Here is a 24,305-nt window from a genome sequence, read left to right as displayed (position 1 = left end):
GACGATATCCTAATGATTTGGAGTGGAGATGTCGTCTATTTAGATAAATTTTTGGCGGATATGAATTGTAACACTTTAGGTTTAAAATTCACTAATATTATAAGTAAAGAAAAAATAGTGTTCCTTGATCTAGAAATTGAAATAGTGGAGAATTCATTAAATACGAAAACACACTTCAAAAAGGTAGATGCCAATAACCTGATACATTCAGAGAGTTGCCATCTGAAAAGATGGAAAGAAAATGTCCCAAAAAGTCAATGCATCCGCTTACGCAGAAATTGTTCAAATAATGCAGACTATCTGGAGCAAGCAGATTTTCTGGAAAGAAAATTCCTTGAGAAGGGATATAAAAAAGATGTAATTACTAAAGCCAAAAAAGATATTGAATCCATTGACAGGAAAGAATTTCTGAAATATAAAGAAAAATCTAAGACAATGGTTTCAGAAAGCAATTACATCAATACACCATTAATCACTAATTATAATGAGGATTATAAGACTCTGAAAAAAATCATGAATAAACATTGGCACTTGGTGCAGAACGACCCCATTATTGGTAACAGAGTTCCCCCATACCCCAATATCATCTATAAAAAGGCCAGAAACCTCAAAACAATCCTAGCTCCAAGTGAGTTTAAAAATGAACAGAATAAAGAAAAACAAATTAGTCTGTCAGGAGAAAATTTAAATGGTTTCTTCCCCTGTATTAACTGTAAGTCATGCCAATACAGTCACAAAATTAAGGAATACAAATCCACACAAACAGGAAAAGTTTATAAAATAGATAGCACAATTAGGTGCCAAGACAAAGGAGTAATATACATGATTCAATGTACATGTAATAAACAATATATTGGCGAGACTACAAGAACCCTTAGAGAAAGGATCCGTGAGCACCTTTGGATAATAGAAAAAGGAAAAAAAGATGCATTTCTATACCAACATTTTAAAGATAAACATAATAATAATTTGGCAGATTTTAGATTTTGGGGTATCAAAAAAGTTACTAGGAATTGGAGAGGGGGTAATTTGGAAACAGAACTACTTAAAATTGAATCTGAAACTATATATACTTTACAAACCTTACAACTCCAGGGACTTAATTCAGAATTAGAAATATCCATTTTCCTGTAACTATCTTTCTTCACCATATTGGGGTGCATTATATAGAACTGAGCCCCCCATCACATTATATATACATAGCTGATATACATAGCTGGTACTACACACCCAAACATCCATTATAAAATAGACAAGGTTTTTATTATTATTATATATTTGTCACATTGAGATGTCCAATATACATATTATTCAGTTTATATAGATATGTTTGTCTATTAGAAAGAATCAGAGTATTTAATAAAGCTGATATTATTGCTTAACGTTAATATGTCACGAGCCTGATAGACATAGCTGGTACTACTTTTCCATATATCCTTTATATAAAATAGACAAGGTTTTTATTTTTTATTTATTATACATTTTTATCATTGAGATGTCTAATACATATATTTTTTAGGTTTATTATGTTATAACTTTCATTTTTCACATTATTATACTAACACTCTATTAACCATTCCAGTTTGGTATTACTTATGAATCCAAGGGTTCTTATTGAATTAGAAAGAATTAGAGTTAATGTATAAGCTGATATCATTGCATAAAGTCAATGTATGATTAGTCTAAAAAATAGATAGTTGGCACCACACTTTTATATATTTTTATATATAATAAATTAGGTTTTTATTTCATTTTTACTATGTTAAAAACGTTGGTAATTAGTTGACTATATAGGTCTTTATATATCAGCGTATTCAAGTGTATATATTTACAAATTTCCACCTTTAGGAAAAAAGAGGTGTTGTTTATTGGCTCCAATAGGATTGGTTATCAACTAGCCAATGAGATCTAAGAAGCACCTTTAAAAGGTGTGTGAAATATACCTGGAGTATCTTGATAAAGCCCTCCCGGGGTGAAACGCGTAGAATTTACTCCAGTGATTTTGTTTTTATATTGGGACACTACGAGACTTATACTATACTAATAGCTGCGATCCAGCCCCCTCTTGTGGACTAACAAAGTCAACTGCCACTTGAGGACCAGGGATCTGATCAGCGCCAATATTAGTTGTCCTATCCTGCTCCTAATACTGCTTGGAGTGTAGTTTTTAAAGAACACATCTACCTTATTCAAGGTTCACAGGCATCTTGTAACGTAAACCAGACGGTTACACCTATCATCAGTGGTGCTGTTACACTCATTCAGTACGTGGATCCATCTGGCCTATCAAAGAAAGGGTGTGTGGCCCAAACCGCCAATCATTACAGAAGTAGGCGGCTTGTCGTTCAGCCACGAAATACTCCGTCAAACACAGACGCCGAAGGAAGCACAAGGAATTGACTAACGGTCGAGCTGTCAGCTCCGACTACTCCCACTACTCCGAGTTATTAAACTGTGACTTTCTCATCATACAGGAACTTTGCTATATCAGACATACGTGTGATATATTCATTCATTTTGGAGCCAATATTTGTATCTTGCCAATAGCACTTAAGGGAGACGTCCCTAGTGTATGTTTTAATCATTTTAACAGTCAGTACCATTTGTTTAATTATTGTTTAGTATTAAATATATATATTTTCAATTTTAGTCAGAGAGATTTATTTGCAAAATCCACACTTTAAACACTTTAACTTATTATCATTTTTTCCACCTAGCAGATAGTTATATCTTTTTTGATTTTTTTGTACACATTCTATTCCTTGGCTTGCATCTTATTATTAGTTGAGGCTTTTGTTTAACTTAAGTGTATCTTATACCACAGCACAGATTAGAACACAGAGTCTTATTATTTGCATATTAGGGATCGACACCTACTAGCATATCTATCTTAAGATATCACTAATTAATATTAGGATTTTGTACATTTCATATCCACCCACTACACAAGTACACTTGATATTTTAAGGGCAATTCACAAACATGTTTTTTTATGTATCACTAGTAGCATTTAATCACTGATATTATTATATAGGTATCTATCCATCTTAAGGTAGTGTTATCCTAGCTATTTGTTTAGCGCCAGTTATTTTCATCCTATTTCCAGTATTAACTCTATATCGAACTACTAAGGAGGAGTTTCTATAACGAGGCCTTTAGGATTACAGTTAGCGCCAACCCTCATTTTCACTACTAACTTTGCTCAAGGCCTCATCCAACGGCTCTGTGCGAATCGCCTCTTCCAGAGACTCAAACCAGAATGCCGCTGCAGCCGTGACAGGCGCAATGCATGCAAGAGGCTGCAATATAAAACCCTGTTGAACAAACATTTTCTTAAGATAACCCTCTAATTTTTTATCCATTGGATCTGAGAAAGCACAGCTATCCTCCACCGGGATAGTGGTATGCTTGGCTAACGTAGAAACTGCTCCCTCCACCTTAGGGACCGTCTGCCATAAGTCTCGTGTGGTGGCGTCTATAGGGAACATTTTTCTAAATATCGGGGGAGGGGAAAAAGGCACACCGGGTCTATCCCACTCCTTACTGATAATTTCTGTAAGTCTTTTTGGTATAGGAAAAACGTCAGTACACACCGGTACCGCATAGTATCTATCCAACCTACACAATTTCTCTGGAATTGCCACCGTGTTGCAATCATTCAGAGCCGCTAATACCTCCCCTAGTAACACACGGAGGTTCTCAAGCTTAAATTTAAAATTTGGAATTTCTGAATCCGGTCTCCCCGAATCAGAACCGTCACCGACAGAATGAAGCTCACCGTCCTCATGTTCTGCAAGTTGTGACGCAGTATCAGACATGGCTCTCGTGTCATCAGCGCGCTCTGTCCTTAACCCAGAGCTATTGCGTTTGCCCCTTAATTCGGGCATATTATATAATACTTCTTTCATAACATTAGCCATATCATGTAAAGTGATTTGTAAGGGCCTAGATGTACTAGGTGTCTCAATCCTACGCATCTCCCGAGCGGGAGACGCAGGTACTGACACGTGAGGAGAGTTAGGCGGCATAACTTCCCCCTCGTTGTCTGGTGATAGCTTCTTTATCGGTACAGATTGACTTTTATTCAAAGCAATATCAATACAATTGGTACACATCGTTCTATTGGGCTCCACATTGGCTTTTGAACATGATGAACAAACAGTTTCCTTTGAATCAGACATGTTTAAAACAGACTTAGCAATGAAACTAACAAGCTTGGAAATCACTTTCAATAAGTTTTACAAGCAATATAAAAAACGCTGCAGCGCTTCAAAAATACAGATATAATTAAACAATTCTTAACAAGAAGTGTACTATTAGCAGAGGATTGCACCCATTAGCAAAAGGATGATTAACCCCTCGATACCCAAAATGGATAAAACAGATATCAATTAAGATTTAACGCTTTTAATCACAGTCAGCACACTGTCACAGATCTGCTGTGACTGATTACCTCCCTCACAAATGAAATTTGCAGACCCCTGAGCTCTCTAGAGACGTTCTGGATCAAGGAGGAAGAAGCAGAAAGACTGTGCAATAATTTTAACTGCGCAACAAGGCGCTAAAACAAGGGCCCTCCCACTCCAATCACAACAGTGGGAGCCCTGATATAACGGTTTCCATGCAGAAAAATATGTTAGCCATGTGGAAAAACCATGCCCAAAGCGATTTATCACCAAAGTACCTCACAAAAAACGAATAACATGCCAGTAAACGTTTTATTAAAAAACATTTTTCAATGTCATGCAAAGCTATCACTAAGCCTGCTACCAGTCGCTACCACTGCAGAGAAGGCTTAAAGGGACAGTCTACACCAGAATTTTTATTGTTTTAAAAGATAGATAATCCCTTTATTACCCATTCCCCAGTTTTGCATAACCAACACAGTTATAATAATATACTTTTAACCTCTGTGATTATCTTGTATCTAAGCCTCTGCAAACTGCCCCTTTATTTCAGTACTTTTGACAGACTTGCAGTTTAGCCAATGAGTGCCTGCTCCCAGATAACTTCACGTGCACGAGCACAGTGTTATCTATATGAAATACATGAACTAACACCCTCTAGTGGTGAAAAACTGTTAAAATACATTCTGAAAAGAGGTGGTCTTCAAGGTCTAAGAAATTAGCATATGAACCTCCTAGGTTAAGCTTTCAACTAAGAATACCAAGAGAACAAAGCAAAATTGGTGATAAAGGTAAATTGGAAAATTGTTTAAAATTACATGCCCTATCTGAATCATGAAAGTTTTTTTTGGCCTAGACTGTCCCTTTAAGTATTATTTCAGTGTTAACAGTATTTTCTCAGTCAAATTCTAGTCCCTAGAATATAACTCGACTGCGCATACATTTATCAGCCTGATACCAGTTGCTACTACTGCATTTAAGGCTGTACTTACATCATACGGTAACAGCAGTATTTTCTTAGTCAATTCCATTCCCAGAAAATAAAGTACCGCACATACCTCATTTGCGGAGGACCCCGCATGCTATTCCCAGTCTGAAGTTACCCCACTCCTCAGAATGTCGAGAACAGCCAGTGGATCTTAGTTACGCCTGCTAAGATCATAGATAAAAAACGCAGGCAGTTTCTTCTTCCAAATACTGCCTGAGATAGAAAAACAGCACACTCCGGTGCCATTTAAAATAAACTTTTGATTGAAGAATAGTTAATAGTTAATAGTTAAGTAAAAACCCCAGCTCCTCTTGCGACCTCCTTCTTTGTTGAGGGTTGCAAGAGAATGAATGGATATGACATGTGAGGTGAGGAGCTATATAGCAGCTCTGCTTGGGTGATCCTCTTGCAACTTCCTGTTGGGAAGGAGAATATATCCCATAAGTAATGGATGACCCGTGGACTGAACACACTTAACAAGAGAAAGAAGGCATCTAAGCTTTTTTTTTTTTTGTTTCAGTACTCTGGAAAGTACTTTTTTATTGGTGGATGAATTTATCCACCTATCAGCAAGGACAACCCAGGTTGTTCACCAAAAATGGGCCGGCATCTAAACTTACATTCTTGCATTTCAAATAAAGATACCAAGAGAATGAAGAAAATTTAATAGGAGTAAATTAGACATTTGCTTAAAATTTCATGCTCAATCTGAATCACTAAAGAAAAATTTTGGGTACAATGTCCCTTTAAGGCATAGACTAATAAGGTCTGTAGTGCTAAAATGACATGCTCTAATAAATTAGAGCAAGTAATATTTGCACTATAATGTTCCTTTAACATAAAGTCGGATATGGGCAAGTTCTTGACATTAAATAGGTTGTTGGGGGTGCATCTAATCTGAAGTGGGCATTACTGACATCACTTGGCTTCCAAAGGGGGCTGTAATGCATTAAGTTTACAATGCATTGCAGAACTGTTAAGATGCCTAAAGTTTAAAGGGATATTAAAAAACCTCTTGCTTTGTGTAAAAATTGTTAAGGCAAAATCCGTAACCTATGTTTTTAAAGTGCTTGTAGTATATGATTTGCAGGTTACAACTTTTAAAGAGGTTTCTAGGGCATCATCTGATCTGAAGTGCGTTGTGGGCATGTTGCAGGTATTTAGTTGCTGAGGTACATACTTTGACGAGATTCACCCCTGGTAACAGTTATATGCCGGCAACAGATTAGTTCTGATATTTCTGGGCAAAGCTAGAAAAATGGGATGGGACTAAAATGCTAGTTTTTTTTTATTTATTTTTTTATTAAAAATGATAGATATATTGGGTATATTTATAACATCTGTCAACTTTTACTGGTTATACAATTTATGTTAAAGGGACACTGAACCCAAAAAAATTGTTTTGTAATTCAGAAAGAGCATGCAATTTTAAGCAACTTTCTAATTTACTCCTATTATCAATTTTTCTTTGTTCTCTTGCTATCTTTATTTGAAAAAGAATCAGCAAGGACAACCCAGGTTGTTCACCAAAAATGGGCCAGCATCTAAACTTACATTCTTGCATTTTAAATAAAGATACCAAGAGAATGAAGAAAATTTGATAATAGGAGTAAATTAGAAAGTTGCTTAAAATTTCATGCTCAATCTGAATCATGAAAGAAAAATTTTGGGTACAGTGTCCCTTTAAGCAAGCTATTAAATATCCCCATTATCCATTTATATAAGCAAAATGGCTATTACGAAAATATACATTTTGCCTGGCTCCAAAACAAAGCTGGAAATGCTAAGCCCTCAAGGAATTACATCCAGTATGACTGCTTATGAAAAACAAAGTTGGGCACCCGGGGTCTATAGCTGCTACAGGTATGAAAAGCACATATCTGTGTTCACAGAAATAGATCTCGCACTGCAAATGTTAGGTGCCCACCTTTTCCCAACAGAGACATCCAAAAATCCTCTAGCCACACCCAGACCAGCCAATACTTAGAGAACTTGGCAGCCAGTTAAGTGCTCATAAATCCCATTCCTCATCCTTTCTGCCAGCAGCCAACGCCCAGTCCTTTCCACGCCAACCCCACAAAGCTGGCTCTGTGAGCGCCTCTCTAAATGTGTCTTGCTTTGATGACTGGAGCTGAGAGGCCTGCAAGATTACAGCTGTGTAAAACAGTCTGCTCGAAGGACAGCTGTTTTCCATCAAGAAGCCAGAAGAGCCCTCAATCTACTAGACTGCTTCTGTTTGGGCTGGGAATGAACACAGGACAATTAACCCTTTTCTAAGAAAACTAAAGAAACTGTTCAGGAAAGAGAAGGCATCTGAACAGAAGTTATCCAGATAGCTGCTATTGATAAAGTATCAGTTACATAGTACCCACATAAGGGGACCTACTAAAGACAGAGCAAGTGTTTCAGCCGCCCCCCCCCCCCCCCAAAACAAAAAAAAAATAATTCTTTAATGCTTAAATTAGAATTTCCCAGAAGAGACAAGACCATCCTAACTAAGAGTACTATCACATCGTATTAACTTGCATGAAATGATTTAAAAGCATATTTATTTTTAACATTACAACTTAAAGGGCCATTATAGTCGAAAAATAACAAGCTCTAATCAGATGTGCAACTAACGATGATGACTGGATCAGCGGTGTGTTCAGCTCAGGACCCAGAGTGCACTGTGGGTCCTGAGAGGAACATCTATTGTGTAATTAACCCCTTTGTGGGGTTAAATACAGTCACAGCAGACCAGGGGCGATAGAAAAAAAAATTTACACTAACGGATAATTCTCCAGTCTCAATAGCTTGCAGTACCTAAAAGTAATGTCAGTTGAGAAAATGAAACTATTTTACAAAGCAGTAGAAGGGTAGAGGGTATGGGCGGCCTGTGCTACAAAATGTATCTGTGCTTTCTAAATTTAGATACCATTTTAACCTAAATAAATATAATTTTGTTTATTTTTAAGGCATCATATAAATGTATTGTTTCCCTTTCCTACAAAGTGTTGCTGCTCACAACTGAAGTTAATGTCATGGGGTAGATGCCCAACTAAACTACTTCCTGAATTAAACAGTAAAGACAGAGGGAAAATCTCGTATATGTCCTTAACCTTTTCACTACCGGGACTTTCAGACAAAAACATATATGGATTTTAGAGGTAACTAAAAAAGGCTCCGTTTCTGTTTAAATGGACTGATAGCAAAAATGTTAAAAATTCTCTGGTATTTTGGGCAAGTTTTTAAGTAGACAACCCAGGGTATTGATCTAGGCCAATTTTGGTATATTTCATACCACCTATTCACTGGCAAATGCAATCAAATTAAAAAAAAATTAGTACTTGTTTCAAAAACTTTGGGTTTCTCACAGAAATTTACATACTGCTTGTGCAATCATGGCACAAATTTTTGTAAAAACGTTTTTCTGGGATCCCCTTTTTTCAGAAATAGACATATATGGCTTTTTGGTAATTAGAAGGCCGCTAATTGCAGCTGCGCACCAAACTTTTATTCCCAGCAGTGAAGGGGTTAATTAGGTAGATTAAAATGTTAATTTTAAATTTAGTGTAGAGATTAGCCTCCCACCTGACACTTCCCACCTCCTGATCCCTTCCAAACAGCTCTCTACCCTCCCCCAATGGTAACCCCCATCTTGGTTACCAGTGGGGGTTGGGAAGAGCTCTTCGGTTTGGGGATCTTTGTCTCCACCTAAAGGCCAGGAAGAGTAATTCCCAGGAGTAACGGATTGTGGACTCTCACCACCTGTATGAAGATAATGAACATTTATTTTAAATAGTATTATATACTTATGAATTGCCTTTTGGAAAAGTAAATTTATGCTTACCTGATAAATTGATTTCTTCTATGGTAAGACGAGTCCACGGATTCATCCTTTACTTGTGGGGGTATTATCCTCCTGCTAACAGGAAGTGGCAAAGAGCACCACAGCAGAGCTGTCTATATAGCTCCTTCCTTAGCTCCACCCCCCAGTCATTCGACCGAAGGTACAGGAAGGAAAAGGAGAAACTACAAGGTGCAGAGGTGACTGAAGTGTAAATCAAAAAATTATAATCTGTTTTAAAATGAAAGGACGTCTTACCATAGAAGAAATCAATTTATCAGGTAAGCATAAATTTACTTTTCTTCTATAAAAGGTAAGACGAGTCCACGGATTCATCCTTTACTTGTGGGATACAATACCAAAGCTACAGGACACGAGGGACAAGACAGATGGTTAAACAGAAGGCACCACTGCTTGAAGAACTTTTCTCCCAAAAATAGCCTCCGAAGAAGCAAAGGTATCAAATTTGGAAAAGGTATGAAGCGAAGACCAAGTCGCAGCCTTACAAATCTGTTCAACAGAAGCATAATTTTTAAAAGCCCATAAGGAAGCCACCGCTCTAGTAGAGTGAGCTGTAATTCTTTCAGGAGGCTGCTGTCCAGCAGTCTCGTATGCCAAACGGATGATGCTTTTCAGCCAAAAGGCAAGAGAGGTAGCCGTAGCTTTTTGACCTCTATGTTTTCCAGAATAGACAACAAACAAAGAAGATGTTTGACGGAAATCTTTGGTCACTTGCAAGTAAAACTTTAAAGCACGAACCACGTCCAAGTTGTGCAATAGACGCTCCTTCTTGGAGGAAGGATTTGGACACAGAGAAGGAACAACAATTTCCTGATTAATATTCTTATTAGTAACAACCTTCGGAAGGAATCCAGGTTTGGTACGCAAAATCACCTTATCAGCATGGAAAACAAGATAAGGTGAGTCGCATTGCAATGCAGATAGTTCAGAAACTCTTCGAGCCGAAGAGATAGCAACTAAAAACAGAACTTTCCAAGATAGAAGCTTAATATCTATGGAATGCATAGGTTCAAACGGAACCCCTTGAAGAACCTTAAGAACTAAATTCAAACTCCATGGCGGAGCAACAGGTTTAAACACAGGCTTGATTCTAACTAAAGCCAAACAGAACGACTAAACGTCTGGAACATCTGCCAGACGTTTGTGCAGTAGAATTGATAAAGCAGATATCTGTCCCTTTAAAGAACTAGCTGATAGCCCCTTCTCCAATCCTTCTTGGAGAAAGGACAAAATCCTAGGAGTCCTGATCTTACTCCATGAGTAGCCTTTGGATTCGCAACAATAAAGATATTTACGCCATATCTTATGATAAATTTTCCTGTTGACAGGCTTTCGAGCCTTAATCAAGGTATCTATGACCGACTCAGAGAACCCCCGCTTGGATAAGATCAAGCGTTCAATCTCCAAGCAGTCAGTCGCAGAGAAACTAGATTTGGATGCTGGAACGGACCTTGAATCAGAAGGTCCTGTCTCAGTGGCAGAGTCCATGGTGGAAGAGATGACATGTCCACCAGGTCTGCATACCAAGTCCTGCGTGGCCACGCAGGTGCTATCAAAATCACAGAAGCTCTCTCCTGTTTGATTCTGGCAATCAAACGAGGAAGGAGAGGAAATGGTGGAAACACATAAGCCAGGTTGAACGACCAGGGTACTGCTAGAGCATCTATCAGTACTGCCTGAGGATCCCTTGACCTGGACCCGTATCAAGGAAGTTTGGCATTCTGACGAGACACCATCAGATCCAATTCTGGTGTGCCCCCATTGCTGAATCAATTGAGCAAACACCTACGGATGGAGTTCCCACTCCCCCGGATGAAAAGTCTGACGACTTAGAAAATCCGCTTCCCAGTTCTCCACTCCTGGGATATAGATTGCTGATAGATGACAAGAATGAGTCTCTGCCCATTGAATTATTTTGGTAACCTCTATCATCACTAGAGAACTCTTTGTTCCCCCCTGATGATTGATATATGCTACAGTCGTGATAGTGTCCGACTGGAATCTTATGAATCTGGCTGCCGCCAGCTGAGGCCACGCCTGAAGGTCATTGAATATCGCTCTCAGTTCTAGAATATTTATCGGGAGGAGAGCTTCCTCCTGAGTCCACAATCCTTGTGCTTTCAGGGAATTCCAGACTGCACCCCAGCCCTATAGGCTGGCGTCCGTCGTCACTATGACCCACGCTGGCCTGCGGAAACACATTCCCTGGGACAGATGATCCTGTGACAACCACCAAAGAAGAGTTTCTGGTCTCTTGGTCCAGATTTATCTGAGGAGATAAATCTGCATAATCCCCATTCCACTGTTTGAGCATGCAAAGCTGCAGTGGTCTGAGATGCAAGCGAGCAAACGGAACTATATCCATTGCCGCTACCATTAAGCCGATTACCTCCATACACTGAGCCACTGACGGGCGAGAAATGGAATGAAGAGCTCGACAGATGGATAAAATATTTGATTTCCTGACCTCCGTCAGAAAAATTTTCATATCCACCGAATCTATCAGAGTTCCCAGGAAAGGAACTCTTGTGAGAGGGATAAGTGAACTCTTTTGTACGTTCACCTTCCACCCGTGAGATCTTAGAAAAGCCACCACGATGTCCGTGTGAGACTTGGCTAGTTGGAAAGTTGACGCCTGGATTAAGATATCGTCCAGATAAGGCGCCACAGCTATGTCCCGCGGCCTTAGAACCGCCAGAAGGGACCCTAGCACCTTTGTGAAAATTCTGGGAGCTGTGGCCAACCCGAAGGGAAGAGCCACAAACTGGTAATGCTTGTCCAGAAAGGCGAACCTGAGGAACTGGTGATGACCTTTGTGGATAGGAATGTGTAGATAAGGATCCTTTAAGTCCACGGTGGTCCCTCCTGGATCATTGGCAAAATAGTCCGAATGGTCTCCATCTTGAAGGATGGGACTCTGAGGAATTTGTTTAGGATCTTGAGATCTAAAATTGGTCTGAAGGTTCCCTCTTTTTTGGGAACCACAAACAGATTGGAGCAGAACCCCTGCCCCTGTTCTGTTTTCGGAACTGGGCAGATCACTCCCATGGTATATAGGTCTTCTACACAGCGTAAGAACGCCTCTCTTTTTGTCTGGTTTACAGACAATTGAGAAAGATGGAATCTCCCCCATGGGGGAGAAACTTTGAAATCTAGAAGATACCCCTGGGTTACCATTTCTAAAGCCCAGGAGAGTCCTGAACGTCTCTTGCCCAAGCCTGAGCGAAGAGAGAAAGTCTGCCCCCTACTAGATCTGATCCCGGATCGGGGGCTATCCCTTCATGCTGTCTTGGTGGCAGCAGCAGGCTTCTTGGTCTGTTTACCCTTGTTCCAAGTCTGGTTAGGTCTCCAGACTGACTTGGATTGAGCAAAATTCCCCTCTTGTTTTGCGGCAGGGGAAGAAGTAGAGGGACCACCTTTGAAGTTCCGAAAGGAAAGAAAATTATTTTCTTTGGTCCTCATCTTATTCCCTCCAGTGATGTCTGAAATGATCTCTATCAGTTCAGGCCCGCATAGGGTATTACCCTTGAAAGGGATGGCTAAAAGCTTAGCTTTTGATGACACATCAGCAGACAAGGACTTAAGCCATAACGCTCTAAGCGCTAAAATGGCAAAACCTGAATTCTTCGCTGCTAATTTAGCCAATTGAAAAGCGGCATCTGTAATGAAAGAATTAGCTAGCTTGAGAGCCCTAATTCTATCCAGAATATCATCTAATGGGGTCTCAACCTGAAGAGCCTCTTCCAGAGCCTCGAACCAAAAGGACCCTGCAGTAGTTACAGGAACAATGCACGCTATAGGTTGGAGAAGAAAACCTTGGTGAACAAATATTTTCTTCAGAAGACCCTCTAATTTTTTATCCATAGGATATTTGAAAGCACAACTGTCCACGATAGGTATAGTTGTACGCTTAGCCAGGGTAGAAATAGCTCCCTCTACCTTAGGAACCGTCTGCCACGAGTCCCGCACGGCGTCAGATATGGGAAACATTTTCTTAAAAGTAGGAGGGGGAGCGAACGGAATACCTGGTCTATCCCACTCCTTAGTAACAATTTCCGAAATCCTCTTAGGGACCGGAAAAACATCAGTGTAGGCAGGAACCTCTAGGAATCTGTCCATTTTACACAATTTCTCTGGAACTACAATAGGGTCACAATCATCCAGAGTCGCTAAAACCTCCCTGAGCAATAAGCGGAGGTGTTCTAATTTAAATTTAAAAGCAGTCATATCTGAATCTGTCTGAGAGAAGATATTTCCTGAATCAGAAATATCTCCCTCAGCCAGCAAATCCCTCACTTCAGAACATTGTGAGGGTACATCGGATATGGCTAATAAAGCGTCAGAGGGCTCAGCGTTTGTTCTCACACCAGACCTACTGCGCTTCCCCTGCAACCCAGGCAGCTTAGATAAAACCTCTGTGAGGGTAGTATTCAGAACTGCGGCAATATCTTGCAGGGTGAAAGAATTAGACACACTAGAAGTACTTGGCGTCGCTTGTGCGGGCGTTAATGGTTGTGACACTTGGGGAGAATAAGATGGCAAAACCTGATTCTCTTCTGACTGAGAATCATCCTGCGACATTTAGTAGCTAAAATATGTTCTTTACAATTTATTGACCTTTCAGTGCATGAGGGACACATTCTAAGTGGAGGTTCCACAATGGCTTCTAAACATATTGAACATTGACTTTCCTCAATGTCAGAGATGTTGAACAGGCTAGTAATGACTACAAACAAGCATGAAAACACTATTTAGTGAAAAAAATAATCTTAAAAAATGGTACTGCGCCTTTAAGAGAAAAAAAGCATACACGTTCTGCAAAACATCCTAAACATGCACCAATTTTTTCAAAATTTTGTATGTAGACACAATTTAGGTAGTTAAGATTGCACAACAAAAATTTTTAACAATTAACCCCTTAATTTGCAAACCGGATCGAAAATAGGCCCAAATCCAGAAAAAAAAAACCTCTCAGCACCTTGCCACAGCCCTGCTGTGGCCCTACCTGCCCTCAGGGATCGAAAAAAGCTTTGATTTGGCCCAAAACATACACCAGGGCCCTTAGAAGTTAGAGCTTGCTGATCAAACTAACTGCGCATCTGAGGCGCGAAAAAAGGCCCCGCCCATCTCACTCGATGTCTCCACAGCCTTACAGAACCGCACCAGAGCGGTTATAACTAGCCATGTGGGTTCTGAGACCCAAAAGTTAAGCCATGTGTGCCCTTAATAAAGCTGCCCAAAACATTATTGCCCACAAAAACGTTAAAGCATTCCCCAGTCAAAAAACGTTTGCTCCCAAACATTTGCAATTCAGTGTCAACCATATTTGTAATTGGCCCCATATGCAAGCTAAGTAATGCCCTTCTTTTAGCTCTAGGATTACAGCTTACCCTTACCCTCCTGGGTATAATGTCAGCCTTTCTGAAATACAGTCTCTCCAGAAAAATATGACTGAACATACCTTATTGCTGCATAGCATGAAACCGTTCCTCACACTGAAGTTTCCTGTACTCCTCAGCCACTGTGGGAACAGCAATGGATCTTAGTTACAAATGCTAAGATCATCATCCTCCAGGCAGCAGTCTTCATTCATCTGCTGCCTGAGAGTAAATAGTGCTTAAAGAAATAAAAAAAAAACTAATATATTATCACCTCTTTCACTTTACACTTCCTAGTACTTAGAGTAGGCAAAGAGAATGACTGGGGGTGGAGCTAAGGGAGGAGCTATAGAGACAGCTCTGCTGTGGGGCTCTTTGCCACTTCCTATTAGCAGGAGGATAATATCCCACAAGGATGAATCCGTGGACTCGTCTTACCTTTATAGAAAAAAAAGGTTGTATTTGTACATTAAGTAATTTACTACCTCTTCTGATAGGTAGTTCAAGGATATGACTACTTAGGTAAATAATAATAGCATGAATTAGAAAATCAAAAAATGGACAATCATTTTCCATAGTAGTACACACTTCATATTGCCTTTAAGAAGTTGCATTTGAACATAACTTGCTTTTAATTTTTTTATCACCCCTTCCAATAGGCAATTCTGACTACTATTGTAAATAATAATGTTAGACTGAATCAGAAAAAAAAAGACAATCCTTTCCAGTAGTAGTACAAACTTATAGGCACTTCAAAGTAATGACTACTACTGTAAATAATGGCATGAATCAGAAAGTATATTTAAAAAATGGACAATTATTTTTGCTAGTAGTACACACTGATTAATATATCTATCCAAAACCATTTAGGAAGAAAACCTAACTAGTACGAATAACCGCCTTAAAGGGACAGTCAACACCAGAATTTTTGTTGTTTTAAAAGATAGATAATCCCTTAATCACCAGTTCCCCAGTTTTGCATAACCAGCACAGTTATAATTATACACGTTTTACCTCTGTAATTACCTTGCATCTAAGCCTCAGCAGACTGTCACCTTATTTCAGTTCTTTTGACAGACTTGCATTTTAGCCAATTAGAGCTGTCTCCATGGTAAATTCACGTGCATGAGCTCAATGTTATCTATATGAAACACGTGAACTAATGCCCTCTAGTGGTGAAAAACTATCAAAATGCATTTAGATTAGAGGCGGCCTTCAAGGTCTAAAAAATTAGCATATGAACCTCCTAGGTTTAGCTTTCAACTAAGAATACCAAGAGAACAAAGCAAAATTGGGGATAAAAAAAAATTGGAAAGTTGTTTAAAATTACATTCCCTATTTGAAACATGAAAGTTTTTTTTGGACTTGACTGTCCCTTTAACTGCATGAAAGATAAGGCAAATCACACTGTAAAACTGAGAGCTCAGAGACTCTCCAAGCAGAAAAGAAAGCAATGGGAAACAAAACCTTCCAAGATAACTTAATATCTATGGAAAGTAAAGGCTCAAACAGAGCCTACTGCAAACTTTAAGAACAAGGGTAAAACCTTAAGGGGGAGCAACTGACAAACACAGGCCTAATGTAAACCAGTGCCTGACAAAAATATTGCACATCAGGCACGTCCACCAGATGCTTATGTAGCAAAAAAAGACAATGCAGAAAACTAACCCTTCAGGGTACTGACTGACTAACCCTTCTCCAGACCACCCTGGAGAAAGGATAAAAAAAAAAATCAGAAAAGACCCCGCTTAGACAAAACTAAGCGTCCAATCGTCAAGCAGTCAGCTTCAGAGATTTAGATGAAGGAAAAGACCAAGAATCAGAAGTCCTTCCTCAGAGGTAGTCTCCATGGTGGAGAGACAACATTTCCACTAGGTTTGCATACCAGATCCTGCGAGGCCACGCAGGGGCTAATAAAAGCACTGCCGCTCTCTCCTGAAAATACGAGTAATGACTCGTGGAAAGAGAACAGAGGAAAAAGGTATGCAAGACTGAAATCCAAGAAAAACATCAGAACATCTATCAGGACGGTCTGTGGATCACATGACCATAAACCGTACCTTCTAAACTTGGCGTCCTGTCGAAACGCCCACAGAAGCCAACTCCTGAACCCCCCCAAGTGAGGTTCTACCTAGAGAATACTTCCGGATGGAAATGCTCCCCCCCCCCCCGGGATGAATTAGTTTGTTTAGAAGTCCGACTCCCAATTATCCACCCCTGGAAAGTGGATGACCGACAGCAAATGTGAGCTTCCTCCCACTGAACAATCCAAGTCACCTCCTACATGCTTAAGGAACCCCTAGTTCCTCCCTAATGGTTGATATAAACCCTTGAGTTGATATTGTCCGACTGCAACCAAGCTAGGGATGACTGAGGTCAAGTCATCAGAGCATTGCAAATTGCTCTCAACTCCAAGATGTTTAAAGAGGAGAGCAGACACTTCAGAGTCCATAATCCTTAAACAAGACCCAGACAGCTTACCAGCCCAGCAGGTTGGCATCCTTGGTCACATCACTAAGGAATATCTCCATAAGCACGCGCCCGGAGATAGATACTCCTGAAAAAATACTGCGGAAGAAAGTCTCTAATCATCTGATCTAAATCTATCCTTTAAGACAGATCCGAAAGTTCTCCATGTCATAGAAAATAGCAAAAGGAATGATGTCCGTGGAATACCATCAGACCAATTCCCTCCATACACAGGGTCATAAAAGTGAAGAAATATCAACTGCAGCTAAATCCAAACTCCAAACCTCCTGGTTGCAAGATGGCTAAGCTATCCACCGGCCACTAGAGCTTACTGTTGGCCGGACAGAAGACTGCAGAGTGGGGAAAAGGAATAAATCCTTGATTTTCTGACCTCTGAAAGAAATCTCCTAGATAAAGAATCAAATAAGGTCCAAGCATACTGCACCTGCTGTTCCCAGGCAGTCTCCCATCCAGGTACTGACCAGACCTGACCCTGCATAACTTCCGAGATCAAACTAAAATCGGGTGCATTCAGGGTATTGTGGCAGTAGTCCTAAATAAAATTACCCTTGTGGACAGAACAAGGGAGCTCTTCTCCAGATTAATTTCCCACCCCCAGGAAAGAAGATTGGACAAGATCTCTTAAAAGAGTTAGCTCGAAGTCAGGATGATACCTGAACTATATATTGTCCAGAAAAACACACTTGCAATATCCCAAGACCTAAAGGTCTGACTGGGATAGCGCAAACTAAGAAAACTAGAGAAGATTCCGATTAAGGGAACAATAAATCTCTCAGGTCTAAGTTCGTTATGAAGAGGCCCACTAGAACCAAAGGAGAAAGGATACTAATTTGAAGGACAGAATCTGAAATATATGAGGTAAATACCTATATCCCGTTCCCAAACTTGGACTGGAACTGTCACTCCCAGAGATGAAGACCCTGAATCCAGTTCAAGGAATGCCTCTCATCCTACTTAGATTGCAGATAATCTAGAAAGAGAAATCTGCCCCTGGGAGGAAAACTTTAGATTGGACTCGAAAATACATGACCCAAACAAAGTCTCATCCTTAAAAGGAGACACTAGAAGCATGTATTTGGAGGAAACCGAAATAATTTATTCTGCAAACTGCAAAACTATAAAGCCTAGGCTGTACCACTAAACCACAGGTAGGCTTCTCAGCTGACCATAGATTTCAGCCACAATGCCCGGCGGCTAGTACAGCAAGTTTAATAAGACAAGACATTGTTCTAAATGAACAATTAAACCTCCAGCTTCTTACCTATGTCAGAAAGAAAACTAGATTATCTCTGCAGAGATCTAAGTTCTCTGATTAAAAGTAGAAAGTTCCCTTCTGCTAAAGACACCGTGCATTTCAAGAGAGATAGCGACAGGAAATCCTAAAAAAGGACGCGAGACAGGGATAAATATCCCCAGATTCTCTATAACAATCCTGTTAACATCTCACAGCACTTCTAGAACCCTTCCAGAGAGGAAAGAAAAATATAGAACTGATAAAGTTCACAAAACTCAGAAGGAAAGACAAAGGAGGTGTCATACAGTCAGCCAAGACCTCCTGACAATATAAGAGGCTTTGAAGCAAATAACTGAAGGATACCACTTCAGTAAAAGATGAAGGAATTATACTGTCCAGATCTGAGATTTCAGCCTCAGAAAACTACCAGCGAATCCTCCTCACTAACTTGGAAGAAGACAAACCTGCGTAGCAGCATGTGGAGCAGAAACCCTCTTATCTGAGACTTAAAATGTCCTCTTGCCTTTTCCCTGTAGTAAAAGGAAAACAGACCAAGCCACAGATACCGCAGAAGATACCTGAGCTTGCAACTTCTGTAAGCAAATACACTCCTCTAGGAGGTTGAGAGGAACCACAGGGCACTGCATGTGACGCCATATAGGCTTAGGACATAAAAGGAGAAAGCTGTGGCAGTGCTTTAACAGCAACATCCTTGGAGACATGAAGTTCAAACCAATCTACATTTAATAGCATTTGCGAAATCAGAGGTACATAAAAAATAAAAATGTTTAAACCAATTCTTAGTTGAGCAAGCCTTGCACACAACTTCAGCATCAGTAGAAGGAATTATACTGCCTGAATCTGAAATTTTACACTCAGATGCACCAGAAGAATCTTTATCCTCAGAAATTTCCTTTTGCGTTTTCTTTAAAATCTGCTTTTGCGTTTTCCCTGCAGCATGGGAAAAGCAGACAGCGCCTCAGATACCGCAGAAGATACCTGGGCAGCAATATCTTGCAAAATAACCCCAGACGGAGCATGAGAGGAAACACAGGGCACTGCATGTGCAGATGAATAGGATTGGGATGCTTGAGGAGAAAGCTGCGGCACATGTGAAACAGGAGGCTCCTGAACAGCATCCGCCTTGGCTAATGATGGCTCAGGGTCAAATATATATATCAATATATGAAGAACACAAAAAAAAAGGTACTGGGGGTTCTACCTGGGTATCAAAACAAACTACAGGTAACATCCTGCACAGCCTCCTGATCCATAATACAAAAAGAAGGAAATAAAAAAAAATTACTTTTTTTTTTATATATCTTTTAACAAAGGATATAATACAGAACCAAAAACAACGTTCTTAAATAAATGTTCCCTTTAAATTTACCAAATCAAGAAAACATACCCCAGGCAACACTCTACGCCTCAGCAAAATTACTGAGGTGCCCTACCTGTCCTGCAACCCGCAGCAAACTGAGGGGGAAAAAAACGACCCCGTTTACAATCTGGATTTTCAGAGAAGCAAAAACAGCAAGCAGCCTTCTAAAAAACAGAGCCATCTGAAATATGGGCACCTCACTCTTACAGGAAGTGGGGAAAAAAGCACCAAAAAACATAATTTATGTAAGAATTTACCTGATAAATGTATTTCTTTCATATTGGCAAGAGTCCATAAGCTAGTGACGTATATCCCATATGTCACTAGCTCATGGACTCTTGCCAATTACATGAAAGAAAAACTGACATCACAGAATCAGAACCTCCCTAAAAGGGGCGGTCCTACAGCTAAAAAAAATAAATAAAAAATGGCTTTTTTTTGTCAAACAACTTTCTTGAAAAACAGGCTTAAAAAACAATAAACCCCCCCCCCAAAAAAAACCGTACATAATCCGATACTAAAAACGGATCCTCACTGAGCCATTAATAAAATAAATAACTCCTCACACTAACAGTGCCTGCAAAAACTGCCATAAAAACCTGCACCCTGACAGGAATAATAAAAAACGTTCCTGCAGCGTTTCAGCTGAATAAGTGCTAAATTTTTCCGTGCTACATAGAAAAATAAAACGGGCACTTACCTCAATATTTATCTGTATGGCAGCAGGACAGCTGATCTGGTTTGAGAGGATGCCATACCTCACATGGACATGTGGAATTACAGAAAGACTGTGTAAATTTACTCAGGCTATCTAAATAGGGCAACAAAATGTTTTGGGAAAACGCAGTGAGGATTGTACCCCACAAGTTCCCAATTGCTTAAAAGCCACCATTGCCCTACTGAAGAGGCTGACATGGGCTAAGGCTAGATCTTTTAAAGCAGAGTAGGTTTGCTCTGATCTTTCTAAATAAAAAAAAAATCTTGATTGTAGATCAGACACCAAAACGTCACCTTCTCCTTGCACCGCAGGCAAAGAGAATGACTGGAGGTTATGGGTAAGGGGAGTGACAGTGTGGTGCTCTTTGCCTCCGCCTGCTGGCCAGGAGTGATATTCCCACTAATAATTGATGATTCTGTGGACTCACCATATCTTAGGAAAGAAAAGTAATTTATTGTACATGAGTAAGAGACTGCCTGAATCACTGAAAACTTAAACTGCATAGCCTAGCAAGTACTTGCCTTTCTGTATACACAATGTACAAGAAACAAGACACCCCAGCTTACTTTTGGCACTGGGTCATTGCAATGTTTTCTATTTAGTATAACTCGCTGCTAAGTGTGTGGGTTTTTTTTTTAAATTAAAACAATGAAAAAGACTGTTTTACATCCCTTTAAAAACTATCAATCGCCATGATGTCAAATTAATGGAATTTGAGGTCTTGACGAAAGAAGGAACCTTGACAGAGAAGACCATTCCTGAGATGAGGTTGCCAAGATTGGCTAGAGGACATTTGGACTACATCTAAAAATCAGGTACAGCAAGGCCACGTTGCAGCAATCAAGATTACAGATGTTTTTTCTTGTTTGTGTTTCTATCCAGAGTGATAGCCAGGATCAAAAGGAAAGAAATATGTAGATCAGAGTGAACAACCAGGAAACCACTAAGGTATATATGAGAGTCGCCAAATGATCTCTAGTTCTTGCACAATATTGATGCTGCTTGTGATTTAAGCAATGCTATGAGATCTTTTTCTGGCTTGCCCCAAAGTCCTACGATCTGGTCGATTACCTCCTGATTCTGAGGCCATTCTCCTTGGCGAATGAGCTATTGTCTGAGAAAATCTGCTTCCCAGTTGTTTATAACCAGAATGTGGATTGCTGATATTATGCAATGACAGTATTCTGCCCATGTTAGTATGCAGGCTACCTCCTTCATCGGCACTCAGAGTTCCGCTTAATGACTGATGCCACTCCAGTGAAGATGGGCCAACTTTGAAAAGCCCTAAACCTGAACGTTGTGCACAGTTTTAAAATGATTGGAACTTCCCCTCCCCAAGGAGACCAGACTCCCTGTGACATCCAGAATGCACCCCAACTCAACAGGCTAGCATGTGTAATGATCACTATCCATGATTCCACCTACTTCCTCTACAACTAAGAATATTGGAGCAGGATTCTGGGAAAGTGTGAGCAATTAAAAGTTCTGGTATGTTCAGCGTTTTTGCCTCCTCCTAGTGGACTGGTGTTTCACCCCACATGTGATGGCTCCTGGACTGTCACCATCTAATTTAAGTAAAATAAATCACACAACAGAACTTCTATTTATTTAGGTATATGATATATCTTTAAAACACAATTCATTATGTATTGGAACTTATTGGTTTACCAGGAGCCGAACTACATTTAAAAAATTTAAAAAAGTTCATCAGCAGCTCAACACTCACCTGGTCAAAGAGCTGCTTCCCTGTGGTATTGGGCTGGATTGCAAATTCCAACTCTGCATCCATAGTGGTCACACGTACGCTGATCTGCAGAGGGAAAAAAACCCATGTATGAGGATGTATGAAAAGTAACATGTATGAAGATACACATTAATGGTTATACAGATTAACAAATAAAGTAAAATAATTGGAAAAAAAGGGGAACTTAATAAAACTGGACCAATAAGATAAAGCAAGGCATTGTAATGTAGATACCCCAGCTTGAATGATCTCACTTATTTCCAATAAATCTAATCATGAATTTTAACTGTTTGTTTTCTGCAGTTTCATGATAAACAGGATAACACATTAATGTGGATAAGAATATACTAGTTGAACATAATTCTTAGTAAATTACCCAATAAAAAGTTTTTAACCCCTTAAGGACCAGCGACGTACCCTGTATGTCGCTGGCCTTTTTTTGGGACTTGATTGTTTTATAGCGCGGTCTTGCCACCAGCATTGAGACTGCTTTATTCCACAAAGCCTGCTGGAGGGAGGGCATTAATAGCGTGTTCTTGTTAGACTTGTGCTATTATACCCTGAAAAACCCCTTAACAACCAGTGACATACAGGGTACATTGTGGTCATTAAGGGGTTAAGTAATGGGGAGTGTGTCTGGGCAGAAACCCAAGATGGTCGAAATTTCATGAGTTGCGCTGGAGATATAATGTAATCAGCTTAATGTCTATATGACCCAAGTACCGTGGACCTAACAGCTGAGGTCAAAGGCGGTAACCAGTAAGTAGACCAGCTACATCTATTGCTGATGTGGCTGCTGATTCTAAGTACATAGCCAGTATGTAGAATTGCCCTTTTTCGATAAGATTCAAGTTTTCTGTCCAAAGGTTCTTTAAAAGATGTACTGTCTTCTAAAGGATTAGTAGTACATTTAACAAAGTAGGTTAGAACCGAGATAATGTATAAAACTTAACTTTTATTATCATAGTTGGTTAATAAGAGGTAAGTTTTCAATGGACAGAAAAAATTTAAGGTGCACAGATTTGCTGCCCACCAGATATTAAACACTATAATACTTGTGTTTATATTAATACACCAATATTCAATGTAATAGGTACAAAGAAGGGAAGGCAAGTTGTAACTTGCTGTTGGTTGGATAGGTAATATAATATGTTATAAGAGCAAGCTGGTCTTTGCGTGAGGTTACAAGTAAAAAACAACAAACACTAGAGCCAAAAGAAACGAAATAACAAAAAGCTGGAACTGCAATTAATATTGCACTTATTAAATTGTTTCACAGGCCTAAGTAGTTCAATCTAATGTTGAAATATTGTATTGTATATATCACAAAGTCTGTATAAGGTAAGGTATGTATCAAGTATTGTACATATTGTTAAATATTTTGTATGAATTGCAACATTAGGATTATGTAATGGTACACTGAACCCAATTTTTTTTTTCTTTCATGATTGAGATAGAGCATGCAATTTTAAGCAACTTTCTATTTTACTCCTATTATCAAATTTTCTTCATTATCTTGGTAACTTTAGTTGAAAAGCAAGAAAGAAAGTTTAGAAGCTGGCCCATTTTTGGTGAGCAACCTGGGTTGTTCTTGCTGATTGGTGGATAAATTCACCCTCCAATAAACAAGTGCTGTCCAGGGTCTAAACCAAAAATTGGCTGGCTCCTTAGCTTAGATGCCTTCTTTTTCAAATAAAGATAGCAAGAGAACAAAGAAAAATTGATAATAGGAGTAAATTAAAAAGTTGCATGCTCTATCTGAATCATGAAACAAACAATTTCAGGGTTCAGGGTTTCAGGGTTCAGTATCCCTTTAAACAATCTTATCCGCCACTGCTGTGGCAGAGATGCTGATACTTGGAAACAAAATATCCGCTATGCAAAAGTAAACCAATTCTGAGCACTAAGTGTATACTATAATGACCATGCTGAATAGCTATCAGGCAATTGCACCCAACATTGGAATTGAAAATAAATGGTTACCAATTAGTTTGTGAGACAAAAGCCTCCCCTGGCCGACTAAGTATCTCAGCCACCCAGGCTTAAAGACAGGAATGTGGTTGAGATTAGTATTTTGGCGTAGCGTATAATATATATTTTGTTAAAAACCCCTAAT

General features: G+C 39.5%; 1 protein-coding gene across 1 annotated transcript in view; it reads right to left on the bottom strand.

The window, feature by feature from the left end:
- MSN (moesin) overlaps positions 1 to 24,305 on the bottom strand; it is a 400,641-nt gene that overhangs the window by 220,509 nt on the left and 155,827 nt on the right. The window contains exon 2 of the mRNA XM_053699008.1: positions 22,172 to 22,255. Within this exon, the coding sequence (XP_053554983.1) occupies positions 22,172 to 22,255 (84 nt within the window). The remainder of the gene's footprint in view (positions 1 to 22,171; positions 22,256 to 24,305) is intronic.

Source organism: Bombina bombina, chromosome 1 (genome assembly GCF_027579735.1).
Source record: "Bombina bombina isolate aBomBom1 chromosome 1, aBomBom1.pri, whole genome shotgun sequence".
Lineage (NCBI taxonomy): Eukaryota > Metazoa > Chordata > Amphibia > Anura > Bombinatoridae > Bombina > Bombina bombina.
Note: the sequence above shows the minus strand (reverse complement) of the source record. Positions and strands in the feature narration are given on the sequence as shown.